This window comes from Falco punctatus (assembly GCF_963210335.1).
Source record: "Falco punctatus genome assembly, chromosome: 8".
NCBI lineage: Eukaryota > Metazoa > Chordata > Aves > Falconiformes > Falconidae > Falco > Falco punctatus.
In genome coordinates this window covers 17629963-17643294 of record NC_137588.1, presented here as the reverse complement: position 1 = coordinate 17643294, position 13332 = coordinate 17629963, and the positions used below count along the sequence as shown (strand labels likewise).

Genomic DNA, 13332 nt, shown 5'->3' with positions numbered 1-13332 from the left:
TATTATTTCTATTAGCAGCAGAGGTTTACTGACCACTCAAGACAAAACCCTCCTTTTTTACATTAATTACATCAAAAGCATACTACAGCATTCCATACTATGGCTCTGATCTAGCATAACATATTAGCGCTTACTTAAAAGCTTTGTTAAATTCAAATTATACTAATCACAAAATATAAGGGGAAAAGCAAGAACATAGAAAAAAAAGATAAAGACAAAAATGTACAGAAACAGCACAATTGCTACAATTACATAATATAGTACATTGAGCATTGTTTTAAACCACAGTAAAATAAAAATCTTGGACTTTAACCCTACTAACCTGATACTATAAGCTTTCCAGATGTTTTCTTCTCCCCAGCATAAAGTACATATTCTCCTTCATCATCTTTCATCACCTTCATCACTGTCAATTTATGTATTTTGCCATGTGCTTCAATTTTATATTTAGGACCAGCCTTTATCTCTTGGTCTTTGAAATGCCAAATTACATCAATCCCTGAATGGGAGAGCTCTACCTCAAAGCATACATTCTGTGTTTCAGTGCAGGTGATGTCATGAAGACCTCTAATAATCTGAATTTCTATAAAAAGAATACATTACAAATATATTAGTTGTTTCCACAGTTTTGTATTTAAAGAAATAGTTTCACAAAGAACTCTGCATCTGAAAGGAAACCTACTTTCAACGGTGACGTTGCAACTTGTTTCAACTTTGCCAACCATTAGTTTATAATGTCCTTCATCTGATGCATGGGTTCTGGTAAGCACTAGCCTCTGTTTAGTGCCTTTACATACAGCTTGTACACGTTCATCAGGCTTTATCTGATGATCATTTAGGTACCATTTGGAGGAAGACACATCAGGTGCTGAAACTTTGCATTCGAGGACAGCTTTTGTTCCTTCAACTACGTGTATATCTTTTAGAGGCACCACTATTTCCACACCTGTGAAGTTACAAAAATATTCATCATGGAAAAATCTGCCTTTAAGGAGTAACTCTAAAGGGCCCAAAAATCAAACACACATTCAAAATCATGATAACTACTTACTGTACACTGTGATCCGTCCAGTGGTTGACAGTCCAAGATCAGGAACACTAAAAGAGTAAGTTCCACTGTCTTCCTTTGTTGCATCTTCTATCAGCAGCATGTGTGACTGTTTATCCAACACAATGTGAATACGATCACTTGATTGAATTTCGTGACCATCTTTCATCCAGACGCATTCCACATTTTCTAGGGAGACTTTAACTTCAAGTTGTACAATATCTCCCTCACAGACTTTTTGATCAGCAAGTCCCTGAAGAATAACCATGGGGCGAGCTGTGGAATGAAATTAAGTTAATTAATTCTCATAACAGATAAGCAAAATATTGAAGATTAAGGCAGTATGGGATATAGTGATATAGATGTAATATATGCCATAATATAGAAAATCTGTAACATAAACAATGTAAGTATTGGAAATGCTTACGCTTCATCTTCAGTTTGCAGTGAGTCCTTTTTCCATCGACAACAAAGCTATACTCTCCTTGGTCATCTTTATTAACATCTTTAATAGTGAGGATTTGACGACCACGGCGGGATGTGATCACATATTTAAGATTAGAAGTGAGTTCAACATCACCATGATACCATTTCCCTTCCACATCTTCTGGGGAAACCTCACATTCAAGTTCACCTGAGAAGGATTCTGGTACTTCAACATCCTCAAGTTCTTTAATAAACTCAACCACAGTACCTACAGGCAAAAATAATTACATTCATAAATAGGCCTGATTAGATACCCCTGATGGAAACATTACTTACTAAATGAGGCTAAGGAAATTAATGTATCTACAGTGTAACCATTTTACATAAATATATCTCCAAACTTTCATACTGGATTCCAAGCTTATGAAAGCAACATGAACATTTCTTCGTGCATTAGGCATCAGTTTAAATTGTTTTGTTTTTTTCCTGAAGCTGATTTCACTTTAACAGTACTGCATGGCACTGAGCTGTGTGCTTCTTACCTTCAACAGTAAGCTTTGCAGTAGTTTTTATGGATTCATCTTCTACTAATGCACAGCTGTAGTCATCAGCATCAGACATTTCAATTGCTAGTACAGAAAGAAAATGAGCCTTTCTGTCTGAGTGCATCCTGTATTTGTCTCCAGAATGAATCTCAATTCCATCCTTAAACCATTTCACTTTGACAAAGGGTTCTGATGTCTCACATTCAAATGTTGCCATGGAGTCTCTCTCTTTAGCAACAATATCTTGTAACTTCTGGGTGAAGCTGATCAACTGCTTGGCTGCAAAACAATATGCAATGAATCAATAGTGTACTGACCATCTAGACATACGCTATGATAGGCAGTAGGATAGACGTAAGAGATTTTAAATTACCTTGTACTAAAAGGAAAGCATGGCTAGAAGTTTCACCAGCTATATTGACTGCTTTCACCATGATGCTGGCAGAATCATCAGAAGTCACATCTCTGATGACTAATTCACAAACATTATCTTCAGGCCAGTACCAATACATACGATCAGTCCTTTCAATCTGCACACCATTTCTGAACCACTGGCACTCAGGGTCTGGTTTTCCTACTACTCTTACACGGAAGTGTGCATCTGTCCCCTGGGCCACAGTCTGGCTTTGAATTCTTTCAAATATCTTGGGAGCCTCCATGCTTGGACTAAGCTCGACCTTCTCTGGTTTGAATGTTGGAATGGTGATTTTGCCTTCAGGAGGAAGTGCTTTCTTCTCTTCCTCTGGGATTTCTTTGGTCCAGTGAAGAAGTTCTTCTTTAGTCTTTTTTAACATTTCTTCATATGATTCATCTTTTTTGCGAGACTTAAGTTCCACAGCAGTGATGGCTTCATAATAGCCCTCTTCTGTCCTACGCTTGAATTTACTACGCAGCTCTTCAGATTCCTCTGAAAGCTTCTCATGAGTGATTCTTTCAGCTCTTTTCAGTTTCACCACTTCTTTGGTTGTTGCCTCTGCAGGTTTGTCTATCTTCTGTACCTCAAAGAGAAGTTTTCCAGACTCTGTTGCTGCAGGCTCATGTTTGGGTTCAGGAGCACGACGAAGAACAGATCTGAAGTCTTCCCTCTGCTGGATCTCAAGTCTCACCTTATGTTCAATAAAGCCTTCTGGATTCTCTGCAGTGATTTTCACCTCTCCTGTGTCATATGATTTGCAGTCCACAATATCCAGGTAGTAGATTCCATCATAACGGAGTCTAAACCGTTTGCTCTTACGAATGAGCTGTCCATTGAGGTACCAGTTGACCTTAGGTAAAGGATAACCTGTCACACGGCAGCGGAATCGTGCTGTTTCACCTTCCAGAACTCTTGCAGGTTCAGGAACCAAAACAATTTCTGGTTTTTGTTTTTCCTTTTGGTCTACTGCAACTGCTGGAACAGCACCTTCATGGGCCATTCTTTCTAACTCTTCAATTCGCTGGAGTCCCCTTCTGCCTTCTGGCAACTGGGATTCTTCCACCAGGCTTTTCTCATCCTTCACAATCAAAGTAGCAGATGTATGGTCTGTACCATATTTGTTAGTTGCCCTGCAAGTGATCACTCCACTGTCTCTGGAATAGGCTACTCCATAGTCCAGGCTACAGTACCCAAACTCATTGATCATGCGGAGTCTGTTAGCTGCTTCCAAGGGTTTGCCATCATGCAACCACTCCACCACCATGGTTGGGTCACCAATTGGTGTAAGCCTGCATTCAAAGTGTGCTGGTCCAAATTGTTTGAGCCTTAAAGATGTGAGCTTCTTCTTAAAAAATGGTTTCTGTTGCTTCTCTTTATCATAGAGATCCCCTTCCTCCCATTGCTCTTGACCATAGCGTAAATGGAGAGGCTCTAACTCTGGCGCTGCAATCTCCTTGGCTTTGTAAGTTCCTTTTGGAATGATTAATCTCCTTTCTGGTTCAGGTTCAGCATGTTCAACTTCAACATTTACTTTGCACCGAGTAGTGTCCCGCCCAGCTTTATTGATAGCAGTGGCAGTATACCATGCAGCATCTTGCCTGGCAGTAGATTCAATTTTAAGGGCAGCTGCCCCTTTGGTTCCCTCAATCCTGAAATATTTAAAAAAAAAAAAAAAAAAAAACACACAACTTTTTTGCACTTATTTGTCATTCATTTTTTTCCTCCAAAATTAGGTCAAAGCCTTCAAAGGCAAATCTATCTCTACAGGAGTTAGACATGTTTATTCAAGTTTATAAGTGCAATGCCTAAGAATCAAACAGATAAGGATAATAAAAAACAGTCTTGAATTCAATGGCAGTTTTGCCTGCAGATGACTTAAAAAAATCAGAAACAGGTTAAGAGTCCCTAAATTTCTGTTGTAAAAATATTGGCTTTGCAGAATAAAAAATACACAATACAGAAGCTAGAAAGAACTGAGTGAATCCTACAAGATATTTTATATCTTTTAGCCTTGTTGCAATGCAAAAGCTGTTAGTATCTTCAGTAACCATTGGACTAAGCACTTAGTGAATCCCTTCTATGGAAGCAAGGGTATCCAGCACGCTGTAGGAGGTACTTTGCAGAATAGTGATTATTAACTCCTTTACTATATAAACAAAACAAAAATGCTTACTTTATCTTGGGGTATTTATGAGGTACAATGATGTCACTGTTCTTCAGCCATACAATGTCAGGATTAGGATTACCAGTAGCTTTCACTGCCATCTCCAGTCTAGACCCTTCCTTGACACTAACATTCTTCAGCCTTTCCACGAAGTGTGGTCTAACTAGATCTTCCTTAGCTGAAAGAGCAAGGGTAAGTTATCACAAAAGGAAATGACGTAACCACAGGTTTTGATAAAAAACACTCCTCGACCTCCTAAAAAACAGCATGCACAGTAGATACCTTCCACAGTCAGTGTCATTGAGACTGAAGCTTTGCCCGCCCTATTCTGAGCAATTACAGCCCACTCTCCAGAGTCATCAGGCATAGCAGGAACAATGATCAATGACTGGGTGCCATCTTCTTTAATCACTATTTTATGAGTGTAGTCATTTACTACTTGTTGACCTGCAGATACACACACACAAAAAAAAAAAAAAAATCCGCACTCAAAACAGTATTTCAACAAGATGTAAAATGCATATAAGCTTGTTTATTAAGATTATCTGTTGATGAAAATGAAGCTGATGTACCATCATGGAACCAGTATGTCTCTGGCATAGGTCTGCCAACAACTTTTAAGTCAAATCTTGCTGTCTGCCCCTGTGAACATTTAAATGATGTAGGTTTCAGCACAAAAACTGGTTTATATAGTCTCTCTAGTTGTCCTTCATCAGTTTCTTCTAATCTGCGGGCAGGAGAACGAGAAGGAGAACTGCGGGCAGGAGACCGGCTTGGAGATCGTGGAGAAATGGACCTGAAAGGAAAAGATAAGACAAATGTGTATGACAATGTCATATAGCAGTGGGCTGACATGATAAACAGAGTTCAACTTTTACCTTTAGTATAATTTATTTTAAAGAAGTTAACCAATTTATCTAAGTGACATATTCTGACAAAATTAATTTTTATTTGTAATCAATTTTCTTTAGGCTTTTGCCAGCAATTTGTATAGCTGAATAGCATTAGGATACACCACAGCCAGGGAAATTTTTGGGTTTTGGCTACTGTACAGATATGGGTGTAATCCTCTACATGTTTGTGGAGACACAACACAGTATGTGGCAATGCTGAATTTTTTCTGTCATAGAAATACAGCTATTTCAAGGGTGGGAAATAATAGTTGTACACAGTACTAAAACTCCACCATGAAGATTTTTTTTCCAAAACATGGATATTTCAAGAAATAAATATGTCTACTGAGGTTGTAAATCTGATACTGTGGCTGGATATGCATGTGAATGATGGTACTCTGAGAACTGTATTCCTCATTAAGAAAGAAAATCAGACAGAGTTGGCACATTAATCAATATAAGCCATGAAAACAGCATTTAGAACTTCTCTACAGGTATGCAAACTCCAATAACTTAAGCTGTTTAGCTGCTGTGTAATGAGTTTTTTGACTGTCTATCACAGCAGACTGAAGCCTGGTGAAATTTATGTATTATTGTAGGTAGTTGGTACTGGTGGTCTACCTACCTATATCTTCTCATAACTTCTGGTCCTGGCATATAACCTGGAGTTGCTGTGGGTGCAACTGGCTCAACATAGAGTTTTGCTGAGCAAATGGCATTTCCTTTCATATTACTGGCAAAGACAGTATAAATTCCTTCATCTTCAGGTAAAACAACAGGCAAACGCAGACTGGCACTGCCATCTTGCAGAACTTCCATGCGATAGCGTTCTCCGTGCCTTATGCGCTTACCATCTTTGTACCATGCAATCTGCATGGAAAGAAAACAGTGGAATGCTATGTGAGCTCTCCTAAAGACAAAGATTCAGTAATGAACCATGCATACAACATATTACAACTTACTTTTCAGGTGACGCATCATCACAGCCCATGTATATGCCTTAATATTAATGTTTTTACTTGTAATATGTAAGATTAAAGTAACGTGTTTTCACAGTAATCTGAAACATGAGTTTTTGAGCTAGGAACAGATATCAAGTCCATTTTGATGAAGAGCAAAGCAACCTAGACCAGACTTGCTACTGTGTTCCCTACTTTTCTGGGCAAACTTGAAGAAACTCAGAAGCAAGAGCAACTTAACTGGTAAATTTGACCTACTTCTGAACTGGCTAACCAACCTAAGACTTTTCTATTAAAAGACAAAAAGAAAATTCATCTTGATATCATAACAAAAGACTGGATTTCCTTAGATCTTTGCTGTTTTCTATGAATGTAGAATGCCTGACAATAAGATAAGGGATTTTTCAAGTAAAGCACCGTAAGTACAAGTAAAGCACAAGTAAAGTTGTTTTTTTTTTTTTAATAGATTAATGTCATACAGGTTTAGGGTACCTTTGGCAATGGATATCCAGTTGTCTTGCAATGGAAAGTAACTCCTGTTCCTTCAAAGGTTCTGTAATTCTTTAATCTTAAATCAAATCCTGCTTGTATAGCTTCAGATTCAGAAATATCAACCATCATCTCCTCTCCGTCTTCTTCAAGAAGTTCATCCAAGGTGGTCTTAATAATTCTGAGTTCAATTTCCTTGATAAGTCTTTCTTCAAAAGAAGAAATATGGAATTCCTACACAGAAAATCAAGACCATTAGTTCTGTGTTTCAGATAATGAACTTGTAAAGAAGTGATTTATACCGGTAAAATTCAGTGTACAAAATGAGTACAGAGCGGTAGACTTACCTCATCTTCTACGAAAGTTCTGACCATCACTGTATCTTTTGCCATTTTCTTCCTAATTAGGGCTTGCTCTTTTTCATATTCTTTTTCAAAGTCACCATATGAAATAGCTGGGGCTACCTCAGCCACTTTAGGTTCCTGTACATATGCAGTCACCTGAGTTTGATACATCATTTCTTGTTGCGATTTTATGTAGGCTTCATAATCAGCTAAGAATTAAGAATATTAATTTTGATAAGGTTTTGTGGGTTTTGCTGGTTTTAATAGAGAAAACAAGTACAAACTTATTTTACAGTTTTTGGTCACTCAAGCAGAGTTTCTGTCTGTTTAGCTAATAGAATACAAACAGCAATAAACTGCAAAACTGATGCCCTCCAATGACCTTTAGAAACAGGTACATTTCACTGTGCTATTTAGGCGTTCTAGTTCTTGAAGTGGAAGCACCTGTAGAAACTATTGTACAGTTTCGTCATCATGGCTCTTTCCTGCAAACTTCCATGCATTTTTACAAGGACAACTGGGGGGGGTGGGGGGTGGGGGGAAGCTTCTTTCCTTGTAATAGAACAACCTATTACTTGATTAACCTTTCCCCACATCATTCTCTGAATGTCTTCTGTTATGTAGATTGTTACGGACATCAACAGAAAGTTCCTAAAGCTACACACTCTAGCAAAGAATAAAGTCCTTCAAGAACCTGATGTGAAATACTCTGTCTTACAGAAACAGAGCTACCAGAACCCCCTTTATGTTTCTTGAATTGACCAAACTTAGCTGCAAAGAATTTGCAGCACTATTTAAAAACTTTTTCCTATTTTAAAGTTAATTTTAAGAAATATTTTTCCCATTTTTATATATATATATAATATATAATATAATATATATAATGTACCTTCTTCTAGTAAGGAGACCGTTGCAGAAGCTTCTCCATGTTTATTACGAACAACAATAGTGTATTCTCCGGCATCATCGGCAAAAGTCATGGAAATTTCAAGTTTGCATTCCCCGGTTTCTCTTTTGTAACTTACTTTGTATCTATAGAAAACATACAAGTACAAGTTCTCTGTAACTCTGATGAACAGACTTTTTAGTGAATCTGCTTTTACTTATACAGTTCATCTGAATAACCCCTAACTTGCACAAGGACAAAAAAAGAGAAACTTTTGCAGGCAATTCTCACTAAATGAATCTGAGGAATATCATAGGAAAAGTAACCACACTGAAACTGGAATACACATCTACTTCCTTTCTGTTGTGACTGAAATAAATAGGATGCAAACAGCACTACTGAAATATCAGAGATCTAGTTATCAGAAAAGTAAAATGTTATATGCTGTATGCAGTTTGTCCTAATATAGGTCATTATATCATGATGTTTTCCAAGAATGTTATTAATGTGGGATTTTTTTTTCTCTGCTAGAAAGCATGTCTCTTTCTATTTGCATAGACAGTATAAAACAAATACAAAACTTCCCAATTTGTTTTTAAGGATATGTAGCATTTCTTGTTTTACAGTCTTTTGAATATTTATATTTTAAAGCTCTTCAGCCCACTAAACTTTCACATTAAGACATGATCCTATGATTTTTCCATTTAAAACCTAAAATTTCACAGAAATCGGTGATGTTATTAGGCTCAGCATCAGTGAGGGAATCAAAATTATGGTACTGTCAATTACATATTCATTTAAAATTATGTTTATATAGTTTGTGTGTATTGCATTCAAAGTACCTGTAGCCAGTCGTTAGAGGAACTCCACCTTTTTTCCAGTAGACATGTGGCTTTGGGTTGCCCCCTACCTGGCATTCAAAAATAATGCTCCCACCTTCGATTAATTTATGTACTATGGGTTTTCTTATGAAGAAAGGAGGTATGGGTTCTCCCGATACTTCCTCTGCTGCAGCAGAGACATCTTCCATTACAACATCCTTTGTCTCCACATAGCTGAAATAAAATTCCAGTACAGGTAAGTGAGCTGATGCGGAAGCTCTCATAAACAGAGTGCAAGAAACTAATGACCACAGTAGGAGCAATCTGTTTAGGAAAGTAACTTTACCGTTTCTCTTCTCTAACAGCCTTCTCAGAAATGGTTTCTCGAGTTTCAATCTCTTCTGAAACTGCAAAGCAAATATGATACAACGGATTTTAAAATACTTATTATTGCTTAAGCAACAAATTTAGTTGACAGAAAGAGAGAGAAGGTTAAGTAGTTAGTTGGCTCAGAGGTCCAGGTACTTCCACCTGGGAAAAAAAGAGTCTCCATCAGCCTGTAACTGGCCTTTTTCTCATATTTTTACAACCCTGTTACCTAATACCCCTGGAGTACAATTCAAGTCATATGTTCTACTGGGCAGCTGACAAAATGTCTAAGCCACATTACAAGAAATACGCAGTTAACAAAAGCATAATCTTCCAAAAGTGACAAGAGGAAATGGCCTCAAGTTGCACTAGTGGAGGTTTAGATTGGATATTAGCAAAAATTTCTCCTCTGAAGGAGTTGTCAAGCATTGGAACAGGCTGTCCAGGGAAGTAGTTGTGTCACCATCCTGAAAGTATTTAAAAAACATTTAGATGTGGCACTTAGGGACACAGTTTAGTGGTGGACTTGGCAGTGTTGGGTTAACAGTTAGACTCAATCTTAAAGGTCTTTTCAAACCTAAATGATTCTATGATTCTATAAATACGCTTACCTTTCACATATAAGTGGCAAGATGTGCTGACGCTCCCAGCCTTATTGGTAGCAGTGCAGGTAAATCTTCCACTGTCTTCTGCAAAGGCTTCACGAATCATAAGGCGAGCAAGCCCTGCTTTGAAAGTGATCTGGAAGTCCATTGAGCTCTCAATCTTGTAGTCTTCCCTGTACCATGTCACAATAGGCTGAGGATGACCAGAGATATGGCACTCCAGAGTGACAGATTCACCTTCAGTCACAGTCTTATTTTTGAGGCCCTGTATGACAAAAGATAAGTACCACAGTCAGTATATATTTTCACTAATAAACAGACATTTAAATAAATAAAATCTATTTGAATGGAAAACAATGTCTACTTCAAAACAGTGTTCTGTTCAGTAGTGTATTCAGGAGAAGAGGTATTTTCCAAAGGGAAGTATTTGAAACTGGATTTGGGATCTCTGAACATTTACTGTTATTAACAAGAAAATAAAAAGGAAGGTTGATGTTTATATAGATCATGGTGACAAATTGTTTCACTGCAGCAAAGGTCAACCTACTATAAGATAATTGTGAAGAATCACCTCCATAACAGACATTCAGAATAGTTCATATCAGAGATAAATTGTATGGCTTATTAAGTCTAATACAGAAATTAAAAGATTAAAGAAAGCCAAATTTTCATGGCCAGGTTTTCAAAGATAAAAAAATACCAAATGGGTAAAAACATAGTGTAACTCCCTTAATCTACATACAAATTACTTACTGAGACTAAGGTGGGTGGAGTAGCCGGGATTTCTGCAGGCACAGGAACTCTGGCAGTTTCTGTCACCTAGATTGTTAAAGCACAGTTAATAAATACCTAACAAAGCCAAGGACATAAACAGCATAATTTAGATACGAAATTATATAAAGAGAACTTTTTGCTTGTGATAGGTAAATATTAGATCCTTAGAAGGATTTGTGTAAAACAAAAAAGATAAAAAGTCAGCAGAATGGTGTAAAAGTGGAAAACTGCAAGGAGGAAACAGCAAACAAGTGAGGCTGTGCTGTTCTTAAGGCAAAAGTCAGTCAAAGTGATGGAAATTTGCTTAATAACATACCTTTGCTTCACCCTCTTTCCGCAACACCAAGTGTTCTTCCCTCACTGCTTCACCTTTAATGCTTATACCTGCCTCTTTTTTAGTCTCAATATCATAGCGACTTTTATAGGTCTCAGCAGCCTCTCCAAAGGGAAACTGTGGAGGGGCAACTGGTTCTGCTTTTATCCTGACTTCATGTGGCTTTAGCTGAGGTGGTTTCACAGGCTTGGTTATCTTTTGCACAGCAGAAGTAGCTGATAACTCTTTTTCCAGAGTAGCCATGGCAGATCCAGCTATTGAAACCTAGGGAACAGACAAGAAAGAGTTAACATCTTTGTTGTTCTCTTGTTTTCAAAGACGACAGTATATCTCTTGAGCAAACTGCACATACACTGGTTGCTTCCTCAGTTACTTATTTGTTGACAATTAAAAAGCTATATATATATATATAAGTGAAATCTAGTTTTAGACTGCAGTAGTAGAATCCCAGAGATATAATACCCTTGTATTATTTTTGCTGTGTCAAGCATTCAGATATCTTCTCTTTCTGTACTTCAGAATTTGATCTTGAAATGGTCAAGAAGCTATTAAGTGCAACATGAGAAATGTCCTCTACATTTGTTGACTTGAGACCTTAGCTTTCCATTTAATGAGTCTGATACTGCAATAAACAATACTGCTAGTTACATAACTGTCAGTGATTAAAATAACTGAAGAGATTTCAAAATTTTATTCTAGGCGTAATAACTTTGGAAAACGTACATAAATCTTTAAATAAAAATATTTTAGGTAATTTTAATAGTGTTTAATTATGTTTGATGGAAAAATAATTTCATTTTTAAAGTCCAGGTGAAAAGGAAAAGTATGCTTTCTCATTCAGAAAAAAAAATAATTAAATGAGAACTTTTGCTATTATGTGAAGGAGTCGAACAGAAGGATAGAAGAAATAACATTAAAAATGAATGGTGTCATACACAGTCTGGATTTTTTTTATTTCAAAGATTAGTGTGTAGTAATCAGCAAGGAAGAACAAAGCACTATTTCCAATGTTCTAGTGAACTGATTCACTTAAGATTGAAGAGGGGTATTTCTGCTCTTTAAAAAACAAAGCTGCAAGAAAAATATTTGTGTTTTCAGTGTATAACATGCAGTATTGAAGCTGCATCCTTAAACAGATGATAAGCTTGCTTAAATAACTAATAATTACAAATCACATTTCAGCAGTTTATGTACAGCATTTCTCTTTATTAGTGAAAGAAGCTAATGAAAACAATTGTAGAGCACTTACATTCTTCTTGAGAAAGCACCATACTGGAGTGGGAGAAAAAGCCAAATGGAATGGGTGGGTGACCTACTGGTTATTATAAATGAGCATGCTGTTCTTCTTGGATACAGTTTTCACTTCTTACCTCATATGTATGATCTGGTTTAGGAACAGCAATTTTGGAGACTGTGAAGTGAGGACTTGCTGTGCGGGGTCGTGGGTGTTCAACATGAATTGTTTTCTCAGTCTCTGTGGCTCTTTTTATCTACACAAAGCAATGAAAAAATGTTGAGAATGTGATGCTGCTCTCCAAAGTGAAATAGATTTCACTGGGGCATAGGGTTTGGAAAAGAATCCAATGTAAACTGAGTCTAACCTCTGTTGATACATGAACTTCCTTCTTCTCAGCAGCTGAGATGTGTTTCTCAGGAGGAACATAGTCAGTTTTAACTTCTTTAGTGACAACATGACGTTCTGCTGGGGCCTCAGCAATGTGGTCCGTTACAGCATGCCCTTTATAGCCATATTCCAAAGTTTTCTGCTTTACATAAGCTTCACCTGCTTGCTCTGGCTCCCAGGGTGATCGAACACGTGCCTGATCAACTGCTGCAACCACTGTAGCTACAGCTTCAGCCTTTTTTCCAGCTTCAATCTACAGATAATGTTGGCAGAATTTAAATATTCACCACTATACTAAAGGCTTGCATATATGGCAAATACTTATAAATATAATGCTCAGTAAAGCATATTCCAGACAATGACAGAATGCATAGATATGCAAAAGTAATAATGTAAACATCAAATGTGTTCACCCATAAATACACTTCAGAGTCAGTGAATTCAAACATAGACATAGTTCTTCTAAGCTCTATCTATGCATATTGAGAACACATCTGTGCTTGTGTGCTTTATACATTTCAATATTTGCATGCATGCCCACTTTAATACTTTATGTTCACATTTATGGCTACCTGTCTAAGAGTACAGCAGGTGTGTAAATGTGCACATAATTTTAAAACTCAGTATGCTCATCAG

The 13332-nt window shown here is 37.1% G+C and overlaps 1 protein-coding gene across 38 annotated transcripts in view; it reads right to left on the bottom strand.

Moving 5' to 3' along the window:
* The window catches only part of LOC308068900 (titin-like), a 240935-nt gene that overhangs the window by 211759 nt on the left and 15844 nt on the right, over positions 1–13332 (bottom strand). For all 38 annotated transcript variants that reach the window (XM_080400329.1, XM_080400320.1, XM_080400321.1 and 35 more), the window contains 20 exons: positions 12674–12949; positions 12443–12562; positions 11055–11336; positions 10718–10783; positions 9971–10229; positions 9337–9397; positions 9012–9224; positions 8173–8315; positions 7287–7492; positions 6943–7173; positions 6117–6361; positions 5171–5394; positions 4881–5045; positions 4608–4776; positions 2393–4083; positions 2017–2298; positions 1476–1742; positions 1052–1324; positions 683–946; positions 323–583 (listed from right to left, as the gene is read on the bottom strand). In XM_080400329.1, the coding sequence (XP_080256455.1) occupies positions 323–583; positions 683–946; positions 1052–1324; positions 1476–1742; positions 2017–2298; positions 2393–4083; positions 4608–4776; positions 4881–5045; positions 5171–5394; positions 6117–6361; positions 6943–7173; positions 7287–7492; positions 8173–8315; positions 9012–9224; positions 9337–9397; positions 9971–10229; positions 10718–10783; positions 11055–11336; positions 12443–12562; positions 12674–12949 (5698 nt within the window). The remainder of the gene's footprint in view (positions 1–322; positions 584–682; positions 947–1051; positions 1325–1475; positions 1743–2016; positions 2299–2392; positions 4084–4607; positions 4777–4880; positions 5046–5170; positions 5395–6116; positions 6362–6942; positions 7174–7286; positions 7493–8172; positions 8316–9011; positions 9225–9336; positions 9398–9970; positions 10230–10717; positions 10784–11054; positions 11337–12442; positions 12563–12673; positions 12950–13332) is intronic.